At 36.4% G+C, this 13,187-nt stretch overlaps 1 protein-coding gene across 1 annotated transcript; it reads left to right on the top strand.

Moving 5' to 3' along the window:
• Window positions 1-423: 423 nt before the first annotated feature.
• On the top strand, window positions 424-12,790 carry si:ch211-251b21.1 (uncharacterized protein LOC571720 homolog). The gene is made up of 9 exons (XM_059503068.1): window positions 424-539; window positions 4,519-4,550; window positions 4,645-4,824; window positions 5,071-5,297; window positions 5,375-5,472; window positions 6,331-6,548; window positions 10,267-10,486; window positions 10,664-10,908; window positions 11,957-12,790. The coding sequence occupies exons 1-9, from the start codon at window positions 479-481 to the stop codon at window positions 12,050-12,052; spliced, it is 1,377 nt and encodes a 458-aa protein (XP_059359051.1). The 5' UTR covers window positions 424-478; the 3' UTR covers window positions 12,053-12,790.
• The last annotated feature ends 397 nt before the right edge of the window (window positions 12,791-13,187 follow it).

Raw genomic sequence — 13,187 nt, 5'->3', positions numbered from 1 at the left:
CCCCTGTGTACTGCAAGGCTCTCAGATCCCTTGTTTGCAGGATCACATGCTTGTTATTCTTTGCCCAAGTTTCAATCTCCCATAAATCCTTGTGGATTTGTTGTGGTCAGACACAGCCACCCTTTCCCCCCACTCAAGACCATCCCCTGCTCTCTTATTGGCTGTTGTTAGTCTCTTGGGTGTGTGTGTAAGCTTTATATAGTGTGCTGCCTTATGCATTGAGCAATAATAAGGGGCTTACTACAGTTTAAGGTAAGATTGTTTTTGCCCATTTACTGTTTTGTTTAAGCATTTTGATCATGGTTTTGTCTGTGCTGTACTAAAGTAATATTTAAAATGCTTAAAAGTGTACAATGGCAGATCTTTAAAGAGATCAGCTGAAAAGTTAAATGCATATATTTGAATTTTGAATTCTTGAATGAATGATGTTTTAATAACACCATGTGTATAATTCCAGTGCAGGTTATTGGCAGTAAACATGACTCCACTAGAACTCGTCTTGGTCTCATCAGCACTGCTGGCCGGGCTCTGCGCTGCAGGTAACATCATACTGTAATATCAAACATAGTAAGACAAGCTGTAGGTGAATGTTTAGCTGTGTTTTAAGATCAAGCTGTGGGTCAAGAGGTGGGTTAAGACTGGGAATTAGACAGCAAAAACTACTGGGTATGCGCACATCAATATAGCATAATTTATCTTAGACTGTTCAACAAGAATTACTAGGTTTAGGGTGTAGACGTTAATAAAACACAATCTAATAGGTAGAAAATTGAATTTATTATTAGCTTCCGGATTTTGCTGCATCTCTTCTAGCCACAAAGGGGGTTATGGTTTGCCTGGTTTGCATAGCCTCATTAGAAGATTCACCCTACATTTTGAAGTGGTTATGTTTATATTTACTTTTACATTTACATTTAGACCTTATTTTACTCATGAATAGAGAGAAAAATACCTAGGAAATTCATTAGAAATATTTTGGTTTCATAACTTATTTTTCATCTGGGATAAGTCACTAAAGATAATCAGCTCAGAAAGTTGTGTTGTTGAAATTAGAAAAAAACAAGGATTGTAAATCGTGTAATTCATTGACATGAATGGGAGCACTAATGGACAGTTTAGATCTCCTTGCAAAACATAAACATGAAATAACTTGCGCCAATACATTTTTAAAAATTTGACTTTGAAAACATGATGTACGTGTTGTGTTGATTATCATCATCATTTTGTAAAACTCACAACATTTGCATTTTCCTGCTACCAACACAAATGTAAAAAATTATATGTTTATCTATCCATAAAAGTTTAATTTTAGCCACTGACTAAAAATTAGATGGCTACAATGCTAATTGTAGCAGCTTGCTAGATTGTCAAAATCTTACTATCTTACTATTCCTATGCAAAGTTGCATATATAATAAACTTTCTACTATCCAACAAACTGGACAAATTCAAGCTAACAACTTTCTCCTAAGATGTGTTCCCTGGGATTCGAACCCCCAACCTTGCGCTTGTTAACACAATGCTCTACCACTTGAGCTACAGGAACACTAGTAGTTGTGGCCACCTAATATAAAGTGTGACCGTTTTATTTATCGATGCAATGTTCATACTTATTCATCCTTTTCCCAGTACAACAGGGCACAAATAATTTATGTTTTTTGTTAATGTTTTCTTCCTCTACTGAAAATGAGTTGACGGCCCTATCATACAGCTATCACACATCGCAAGGCCGAAAGCAAGTGTTTTTTGTTTTTTCCGTTTTTTTTTTGTTGTTGTTGTTGTTGTTTTTGGGATGTGCAGCAGCAAACAAACATGCCAAATATAAAAAATGTAAATATTGCAACCGTGTAGGCTACATGGAAATGCATGGATCTGGGAGACATGCAATATAGGCATATATTCTCTGCTAAAAATGCCTACATGTCATAATGGATAGTCATTGCATGTTTCAGAATTAGGCTACCTATCTGCTCGTGTATGAGGACCTCTGTTTCCTCTCTGGAGACGAGTTCAAGTCTTTGCACTTGCAAATTCTGCCATCTAGCGAATCTGCCATGGCGCGAGCACAACTGGCTCTTAAAGGGAATGGGAGATGAGACTTTGATGTACGTTATGACTCTCTGGGCACGTTATGCTGAAAACACACCCATTACTCATTAAGAGAATTGGCACAACCCATTCAAACCATGCTCCAGGCACGCCGACCATTTTTTCCTGTAGTTTAACTAGCAAAAGTGGATTCGGACATGCCCTAATTGCACCTGTGCCATGAGCATTAGACCTTGCACTTTGATCGTTAAAATAGGGCCCATCAGGATTTATTTACCTTTATGTAAATTTCGAGGCGTTTTTGATTTTTTTAACCCTTGATGAGTTCATGAACACCATGAGCTATTCATCATCAGGACAACTGAAATCATTTCATCAGTGCTGTGTGATGATGTTGTCATTACAGCAAGGATTTCAGGAGTCTGAGGTAAATAGGGTTTAAAAGTGCCTATAACCAGACGGTCCATGTAGATAAAGTCAATATGTGTCTGATACGGCATGTTTGAGTCTGAGGCACTGCACTGCGCTGGCACTGTCTCATGACGTCCCGCCAGGCCTGGAGCAGTCGGCATTCAGACCGGAGAACACTGCTGCTATTCACTACAATGAGTGTGATTAATCAATTAGCCACCGCTAACCAAGCAGTCACTAATCCGGGGCAGCCCATGACATGACTTCAGTTTTGATGGCATGTACATTTTTCATGGTTTGAAAGGGAGGATGAGAGTGTCAGTGATATGCTGTGACACTGATGGAGGCCTGCTGGGTGTCGCACGGATGAAACTCAGACAACAACAACACATTCTCACCAGAAGCTGGCCGGGCTTATTCAGCACTGCTCAACTTTAACTCTAACATTACCTACAAAAAAACTAGAATAGATACAAACTCTTATGTGTATCTTTTGGATCTACAGTCCCAGTTTATTGTAATAGGTTGGAAAAGAGCATGGGCCAGTCCAGAAATATCATGTGGGTTGGGAATGATGTAAGGTTGAGCAAATAACTGAATTTACAAATTTGAACTTTTTTTGTTGTTGTTGTTTTTTTTTGTTTTGTTTTTGTTTTGTTTTTTTGCATTCTGCACATAAGATCACCAATGCCTTTTAATAATAATAAGTATTATAATTTCTTCAAAATGTATTATTCTTTTCTTTTCTTTTTTTTTTGGTAAAGACAATATCTTCTGTAAAAGCTACAAATCAGCGTGGCTCTTAATAAAAAAAAATCATGTTTAAAAGTCAGAGGATTGTACTCACTTGTACTCGAAGTTGCTGTGCAGAAAGAGTGCCACAATTGAGTATACTCTCAAACATCTTACATATTTGTACAAAGTAGTATTAATATTACAGGAATTGGATTGATTAACCCTTAATGAAAAACCCTTAAAACTGGATGTTATATTTGACCCATATTTTTGGCTTCAAGCAACAACACTTTGATTCATGATTATAGACTGACATACACATTCATGCATCTTTCAGAATGTCTGCTGGTTAATGTGGACTGGTCTGCATTAAAAACAGGATCAAAACAATAAAGAGAGCATCTTTCAAGTGGACTCAGATGCTGCAGCCAGACGAGTGGGGCACTTTCCCATCATTTTGTAAGCGCTTTCTTTAGAGAGTCACTGGAACGTTCTCAAACTCTCACCGCATCCGTTCCGCTGCAGGAGGCAGTGAACTCTCAAAAGCAAGCTTTTGTTTATTTCCAGCGATCTCCTTTTATGTCTCATTTTGTCAAAGCAAGATTAGTGTCCATGAGGCGACCGTTTCACCATTGCGCTGTAGCACAAGTGGGACATTGTCTGCATCCGCTAAATTTGGGAATATTAGTGGTTGTTTGAAGAAAAGTGCAAAGTACATCCCAGCGTGACAGAATGCTTCATTAGCAATCAGGGATGCTGTCCAAGTGCTCTGACCTTGTCAGATTGAGACAAGCAGTGTTTTTTCCCTGGTTCTGTTTCTACTCACTGATTTGAAAATTGGATTAGCTCTCCAAAAAAAAAAATAACTCACATCTAACAGCCAATTAGAGGCAAGAAGAAAATCATATTGTGTCAAAACATTTTTTTGAATAATTAGTGAGGTTTACTAAGTCAAGCATCACTTTTACTACCACTCACTGTTTTGAACAAATTCTTAACCCTAAGCATCAAAGGGACAGAAAATCCCGTTGTGATTCACTTTACCTCAAGTTATTCCAAACTTGTATGAGTTTCTGTCTTCTGCTGAATGTAAAATAGGATATCTTAAAGAATGTTGGTAACCCAACAATTTTTCTTCCCATTGGCTTCCATTGTATTTTTGTCCATACTACAGAAGTCAATGGGGACCAGCAACTGTTTGGTTACCCACATTATTCAAAAGACTGAGCCGAGCATTCAGTCTGATCTCTGTAGTAATGAAGAATTAGTGGAGGATTCTTATGGATTTGAATCTAGCTAATGAAATGTTGTTTTTATATTTTAGGACCACAGGTATTAAAAGTTACAACCATCAAGGTAAGTTAAGTTAGATACATCTTGGATGCTCATTTACGTCTTTAATATTAGCTAAATCATGTTTTCAGTTGTTATTACTCACAATCCCACGCAGGAAGAACCATATGCAATGTCCAAAGGCTCTGAACTGGAGGGCTTCTGCATTGACCTGCTTTCAGCTATCGCAAAGAAATTAGATTTTAAATATGATATTGAGCTGGTGAAGGACGGCCGGTATGGAATAACAGATGACAGTGGCAACTGGAACGGCATGATTGGAGAGGTAGTCAGAGGGGTGAGTCTCTTTCATCTTTGGAGTTAAGTAGTTGTAATTTGGAACCATTCATACATTTATGGTAATATTTTGTTTCACAACGATATTCATTTACTTATGTGTTCGTCTTGAACACATGAAAATGCAAAGGTTATGCCTTTCACATCCAACCATCTGTTTCTAATAAATCTTGCCTGCATGTACTGTATTATATGCAAAAGTATCCAAAGAAACCATATCTGTGTTATGTGCTGCTCGTTTCTACAGGAAGCAGACATCGCTGTGGCGCCTCTGACTCTTACAGCTAAACGTGAGACAGCTGTGGACATGACCAAACCCTTCATGCAGACGGGACTTAGCTTCATCCTAAGGAAAGACTTGGTCTCTGATGACTCTCAGTTCCTCAGCCTTCTGAGCCTGTTCTCCACTGAGATGTGGATGGGTGTGCTGGTCGCCTACCTGCTGACATCCGTCTGCATCTTCTTAGTGTCACGGTAAGGGTGGGATGATAAATCCATGGCACCCTGAAATGTAAGATCATTTTTATTTACAATTATTTTGATTGTTTTAGGATTAGCCCCTGTGAATGGAAGCAACCAGAGAAAGAAGAGAATTTCTTCACGCTCTCACACAGTTTTTGGTATACCATGGGAGCAATGACTCTTCAAGGTACCGTATGATAATCGTGGTTACGAGTATTTACACCCACACAGACTTCAGAATGACTGGAACAATACATCAAAACAATTTGGCTCAGACTGGTTTCTTTTCAGCAGGATTTACTTGGATTTGGATTACTTGTATACTTTTAAATGGTTCAGAGCCAGTTTATGAATAACAATGCAGCATACAAGCAACACAGGCTCATATTGTTTTGCAAACAAATCCAAAAATGTACCTCTATATACAATTCACTTTATTTTCCATATTTCCACATTATTGAAATGCAGTAAAAGACCAAATCTTTTATTCCCTTTTTACACAAATGTATGATTGCAGTGGCTTATTTGTGGTCATTTGCTTGAACAAAAGAAACAATCATAAATAAACCTCGAAACACTTCTACATTGCATTGCATTTTTAATGTTTACATTATCAGCTGCAATTGACTTTTCAGGCATAGTAAACTTGCTCGGATGCTCACCTGGTATAGTACTGCACTTGGGATGAGGAGTGATTGTAGATAGTATGTTATTTTCAAACACGATAAAGCGTTAACTGTTTAGTGCCACTCACCAGACATTTCAGTTCTGAACTGCTATGACATCCAAGATAACCAAAAAGGCATCTAAGGTTAAAAAAAACATTGCCGTGTTAAATGTTTGACATAAAACATGCGTCACTTGCTGAACATTTTACTTTGAAAGTGTCGTAAAACATATAAGAAGCAATGTAATATGATTTTGCGGAAATGTTGTCACAGGCATGTTCTTCCAATGAACCTGATTTACTGAATTACCTAAAAACAAATCTGCAGTGACTTGTATTTTCTTAAAAATTAGAAGTTAATTATACATTTTTCTGTAGGTGCTGGTCCTCACCCCAAGGCTCTTTCGGGACGGGTCATTACCTCTATCTGGTGGCTGTTTTCATTAGTGCTGCTCGCATGTTACTTCGCCAACCTCAGTTTATGGCTGTATTCAGACAACCAGCAGCAGTCGATCAAGAGCTTTGAAGACCTCGCTAATCAAAACTTGATCGAGTACGGGACCATTAAAGATTCTTCCTCTTTTAACTTCTTCAGGGTAAGACACGGTATTTATAATAAATAGAATCAGTTCGTTAAAATATATAATATTATTAAAACGTCATATATATATATATAGTAGTTTCTTCAAGAATTAAAAAATACCTTTTTTCCTACAAAGCAAACCTTTTGTGATCATTTTCTTGAATAGTTTCAAACTCATAAGACTTTTAAGAAGTTTATCTTCTGAACACAAATGAAAATACCATTTTTTCCCAAGTCTTGGTAATCAACATTTAAACTTTAAAAGAGACATGGGGTGCGTTCTCCGAAACTACCTTAACGCTACGTCGTTCTTAAGTTGTACCTTAAGAAGTACCTTATCGTTAATACGTGGTTTCCGAAACCTTCTTAGTTAAGTATACCTTCTGTAAGTCATGCGTTCGTAAGGTTGGTCTGGAACGCTCTTAGCTATACCTTATCGCTGCTTACGGTTCATACCGCTAGTGGCCACCACTACGCAAAAATATTTTTTACATCGCAGTTTAATTACACATAGAAATTTTATATGAACATTTAATATAAAATCTGATTTAGTATTAAAATTACATTTTTACTTTACTTTAAAATTATACACATAAAATACTTAAGTTGTTATAGCCTACACCCAGTGTATGGAAGTGTTTTCATTAATAAAGTTTCCATACACTAATGGTTGTTAGCTTTTTTATTTACTATCCTAAGGCACATCAGCTGGCGAACCATTTGACAGAAAAGGCTTAGGAGTCTATATAAAGAAAGATGAGTTTACACAAACTTTATAGCTATGGCAGCGAGACAGCGAGTACTTGTTTTAAATCAAAGACGGCGGCGTCCGCGGAGCCAGTTAGTGTATGTCAACTACTTTATAAGAGAACATTTTAGTCCACTGACTACCATGTCAGAAGAGACCATTGTAAAAAAAATTTGCCTGCCACGGGAGCAAATTCTGCAGCTCTTGCATCTTGTTGGCCCAGATTTGTCAAGACAAACTCGACGGAGCTACCCCCTCAGCCCCGAAATTCAGCTGCTGGCGGCTCTTCGTTTTTATGCCTTGGGGAGTTTTCTGGAGGTTGTTGGGGATGGATATGGGCTGAGTAAGACCTCAGTGTGGCTGGGCGATCTCTTTTTGCGGACTTTTTTCCCCGACATAGTGAATGTCGGTATATCTCTTATGTTTGCGCTTTTATTGAGGAAATCATCCAATTACAGAAATGAGCGATTTACGCCAATAATGTGATACGGCTGGTCAGGGGCGCTGCACAAGATCCCGGGCCCTATGCATAGGCAGTCCTAATGGGCCCCCCTCCCCTTGAAAATATATATTACAGACTTTTCAAGGGCCCTCTCTTCCTTTGGGGCCCTGGTAATCAGTACTGGTTTTACCCCCAGTCCAGCGCCCCTGCGGCTGGTGGATAATCAGCATACGTTGTGGAGAACATTAACACACTTATGGCCGTGAGGGTTTGTGATTGTACACTTGCTAAATTATAAACACATACTCATATTTATTTCTGCATGTACTTATTTCAATAAGCCCCGAAAAATGCAGTTTGTACTATTTCTAAAACGCTTCTTTATAAAGAACATTGTTTTCTCAATACTTTACCTATACCACTGTGAAGGAAAGAGCGCACAATCGATCATCGAGGCGTCGATATCAACCTATTCAGCACCTCCACCATGGACAGCAACTGCTAAGGTCGAACTTAAGAAGGTTTACCTTAAGCAACATCCTAAGGTATAGTTCGGAGAACACACGTAGCAAAGGTATACCTGTAGTTAAGGTGTACCTTTTGAGTATTCGTAGCGCGCTAAGAGACAACGTTATCGGAGAACGCACCCCTGGGGTGCGTTCTCCGAAACTACCTTAACGCTACGTCGTTCTTAAGTTGTACCTTAAGAAGTACCTTATCGTTAATACGTGGTTTCCGAAACCTTCTTAGTTAAGTATACCTTCTGTAAGTCATGCGTTCGTAAGGTTGGTCTGGAGCGCTCTTAGCTATACCTTATCGCTGCTGACGGTTCATACCGCTAGTGGCCACCACTACACAAAAAGATTTTTTACATCGCAGTTTAATTACACATAGAAAATGTTATATTATATATAATATATATATAATGTATAATGCACTAATTTAATATTATTAATTTAATATTATTACTTTATTTTACTTTAAAATTATACACTAATTTAATATTATTAATTTAATATTATTAATATTATTAATTTAATAATATTATAATAATATTATATTTAATATTTATATTTTAATATTTAATAATATTATAATATATTATAATAATTTAATATTATTATAGTTTACTTTACTTTAAAATTACATTTTTACTTTACTTTAAAATTATATATTGCTGAGTAAGACCTCAGTGTGGCTTGGCGATCTCTTTTTGCGGACTTTTTTCCCCTACATAGTGAATGTCGGCATGTCTCTCATGTTTGCGCTTTTATTGAGGAAATCATCAAATTACACAAATGAGCGATTTACGCCAATAATGTGATACGGCTGGTGGATAATCAGCATACGTTGTGGAGAACATTAACACACTTATGGCCGTGAGGGTTTGGGATTGTACACTTGCTAAATTATAAACACATACTCATATTTATTTCTGCATGTACTTATTTCAATAAGCCCCGATAAATGCAGTTTGTACTATTTCTAAAACGCTTTTTTATAAAGAACATTGTTTTCTCAATACTTTACCTATACCGCTGTGAAGGAAAGAGCGCACAATCGATCATCGAGGCGTCGATATCAACCTATTCAGCACCTCCACCATGGACAGCAACTGCTAAGGTCGAACTTAAGAAGGTTTACCTTAAGCTACATCCTAAGGTATAGTTCGGAGAACACACGTAGCAAAGGTATACCTGTAGTTAAGGTGTACCTTTTGAGTATTCGTAGCGCGCTAAGAGACAACGTTATCGGAGAACGCACCCCTGATCACTTAATATGATGGATGTATTTAAATAAGGGTTTTATTTACACATACACATTGATCAATGCACATACATAGACAACATTAAATATAGTCAGCGGCAGCTCAACTTACTAGATGCATCTGTTCAAAATATAAAATGAATGTGTCTTTTCAGAAGACTTTGATATACGTACTTTTATGATATCTTTATCTCTAATCATGTTGACTTTTCTGATGAGAGAATGTTAAAGACACCTGTATCTTTGTTCTAAAGTCTTATGGGTTCTGGAACACCTTGAGGGGGAAGTAAATGATGACAGATTTTTTAATTTCTGGGTGAATCATCTCTATAATCTGTGTTTAACCCAATTTACATTCAACAATATTGATGGATGACTGACAATAATTGGCCAAACAGTCATATTATATCTATGAACATATAAGGAATGCAACTCTTGCAATGCACTCTTAAAATAAAGGTGCTTCATGATGCCATAAAGAACCTTTAATATCTGAAGAGCATTTCTGTTTCTCAAAAGGTTCTTTGTGGCGAAAATAGATTCTTCAGATTATAAAAAGGTGAGAAAGAGATGGTTCTTTAAGGAAGTTTTGACTGAATTGGTCTTCTATGGCATCACTGTGAATTCCCTTTTAAGCACCTTTATTTTTAAGAGTGTAAAAGTCTACATTTTGTGCAAACTGATCTGAATTGTGAATCATTTAATGTCAGTTGGTTATGCACCCATATGACAGCAGCTCTCAGCTATGTTTCATAATTATCTATCTTTGACCAGAACTCAAACAACCCCACACACCACAGGATCTATGAGCACATCAAGAAAGCCCAGAGCTATTCACTCAATGCAGAAGAAGGTTTCCGCAGGGCTCAGAAAGGCAACTATGCTTTCATCGGTGAATCTGTGTCCCTCGACCTGGCAGTGGCGAGATATTGTAACCTCACACGTGCTCCAGAAATCATCGGCATGAGGGGATACAGCATCGCCGCGCCTTTAGGTAATTCTCATTTTAGACACAGTACCATGATGATTTATGGTTTCATGTCCCATTTTTATTACACTGAATACCATTGATGTACCATGTAAACACTGTGGTATATGAATATTGCGATCAGTCCGTATTAGCAGTGCTTCCTGAAAGGCCTCGTTATGCATGTGTTTGTTAATGTCTTAGGCTCTCCTTTGGTGAAAAACCTAAGTGTTGCCATTCTGCATCTGAGTGAGTCTGGCGAGCTGGATTATTTCCGCAGTAAGTGGTGGGCCAACAGCTGTATTGCAGTAAATGGCAAGAGTGCTCCACTGAAGCCCACCAGTCTGAAGGGAATCTTCTTATTGCTGGCACTCGGTCTGGGACTGGGGCTTTTCTTGGCTCTGATGGAACTGGCCGCCAAATCACGCAAAATTGCTAACAGTCAGCAGGTGGGTCCAGTATAATGACGTAGGGTCCATTTTCCATCTACATTTGTGACAGGTCAAAAGTTTGGAATAATTACATTTGCTAACACTTTATTTTAAGGTGTCCTTGTTACAATGTAATTATACATTTAAGTATTGAGTAATATGAATTAGTTACACATACTTACTAAATGGTAAGGGTTAGGTTTAGGGTTTGGAATTATGCATAATTTATTGTTATAGTAAGTGCATGTAACGTGTAACAAGGACACCTTAAAATAAAGTGTTATCTTAAATTTACAATAACTGTTTTGTACATTAATATGTTTTAAAATGTAATTTATTACTGTGATCAAAGCTGTATTTTCAGCATCCTTACTCCAGTCTTCAGTGTCACATGATCTTTGCTGCTAAAGAAACATTTATTATTACTATCAATGTTAAAAAAAATGTAAAAAATGTTTTTTTTTTTTGTTTTTTTTTTTTGCTCTTTAATATTTTGTGGAAACTGTTACTCAACCATATATAAGTTTTGGGTCAGTAAGAAAAATTAAATTTAAAAAAATCATACTTTCATTCAGCAAGGATGGATTAAATTTCTCAAAATGTGACAGTGAAGACCTTTATTATGACACATACACTCTGTTCTTTTGAACTTCCTTTAGCAAAGTGTCACTGTTTCCACAGAATAATAATAATAATAAATATTAAGCAGCAAAGAATTTAGTTTTAAACATTTCTTTTAATAAATTGATACTTTTGCTGATTTACTAAACACTTTTAATGTTACAAAACATTTGCATTAAAATACTGTTCTTCCTAACTTTCTGATCACTAAAACATTCTTACATTTTGATTATATTTCATAATATTACTTTTTTAATATATTTGTACAATATATTTTGAAAAAAAAGTGCAACATTGGTGAACTTTCAAATTAAAAACTGAAATAAATAAATAAATAAAAACAATACTGAACAGTAGCGTGCTTTTTGGACCACGGTATTAAATTGACCTGAGGCTATGGTACACAGACAGATTTTGAAAGTGAAAATGACCTTGTTTCTTACAGAAATCCTGTTGCTCTGTGATGTCTGCTGAACTCAGTCAGCGCTTCAGAGGTGGAGAGGCGATGACACCGGAGTCCTCTGAGAAAAGCAAAGCCTAAATAGCAAAGCCCCAACAAAGCACTGACACACATGCATTTAATCACTTAATGTTTATTACATCCACAACAAAGTTACTCACTACTAACCAGGTTGGCTGGGTGAAACTCATGAAAGCATTACATTTTTGTCTTCAAAATTGAAAAATTCTATATTTCTTAAAGAGAACTAAGCCAAATATAAGGAATATTACTTCTTTTTTTATATAATTGAAGAACGTTTTAATGTCAAATTACAATACGTTGCAATATAATATGACCCATGTTTCATGAGATTCAACCAGGTAACAGTCCAGCATTTTATCTATAGACAAAATGTGGCTCCATAAATTGTATTAAGCATGTCTAAGAATTAGTTAAGGATTCATCATTAATAATATAGCTTGTTATATTCTTTCATTGCAAGACCAGTTGTTACATAGCTATAGGGTAGTAAACACCCCAAAAGTTTGAAAACGCCCAAAATTCTGACCGAACATATTCATCATCTAAATTACTGAGATCAGCCCTATTGCTGTTTTAACAGCAAAACAATGTTTGCCATGATGAGTAAAACTGTGATATAAGTAAAAATGTAATTGCATACACATATGGTTGCATTTTCTTTTACTTCTATTATAAAAAAAATGATGCATGCAATTTATATACCCAGTACCCAGAAAATATTAATTTTCTTATTGTATGTTAAGATAAATTTCTTAACAAAAATAAAAATCTGAAATATGCTGCTTGCATATTTAATCCTTGTTTTCAATATAATTTGTATTAATAATTGTACAAATCAATTCAAATTTTTGTTTTTTTGACCAGTGTTTTGGTCTAAGTACAGTATACTATGTATGTCTGTTCTGCTCCAGGTTTTCTAGGTAAGGGAGAGCACACTTCAAAACATGCCAGATTCTTTATGAGATCAGATTTTGATCTGACCCTTGCTTTTCACCTTGATGTTCACTTTTTTTTTTTTTTTTTTTTGAGCCACTATAGTGTTTATTCAGTATTTTTAAGATCAGCTTCTTTGCGAGCTTCAGTTCTGTAGAAGAATTAAACAGGCTCTCTTGCAGTATCTCACTATATTTTGCATCATCCATCCTTCATTTGTAAGAAGAAAGTCCAGTCCCTAGAGAAGAACAGCATGATG

This window comes from Carassius carassius, chromosome 21, assembly GCF_963082965.1.
Source record: "Carassius carassius chromosome 21, fCarCar2.1, whole genome shotgun sequence".
Lineage (NCBI taxonomy): Eukaryota > Metazoa > Chordata > Actinopteri > Cypriniformes > Cyprinidae > Carassius > Carassius carassius.
This window is presented reverse-complemented; position numbering and strand designations above follow the sequence as displayed.

Bases quoted from the DNA above. Each gene is read 5' to 3' on its own strand.
- si:ch211-251b21.1 (XM_059503068.1), top strand. From the start codon at position 479: ATGACTCCACTAGAACTCGTCTTGGTCTCATCAGCACTGCTGGCCGGG. The intron at 540-4,518 runs GTAACATCATAC...TTTATATTTTAG, and splicing joins GGCCGGGCTCTGCGCTGCAG to GACCACAGGTATTAAAAGTT. The intron at 6,549-10,266 runs GTAAGACACGGT...ATCTTTGACCAG, and splicing joins CCTCTTTTAACTTCTTCAGG to AACTCAAACAACCCCACACA.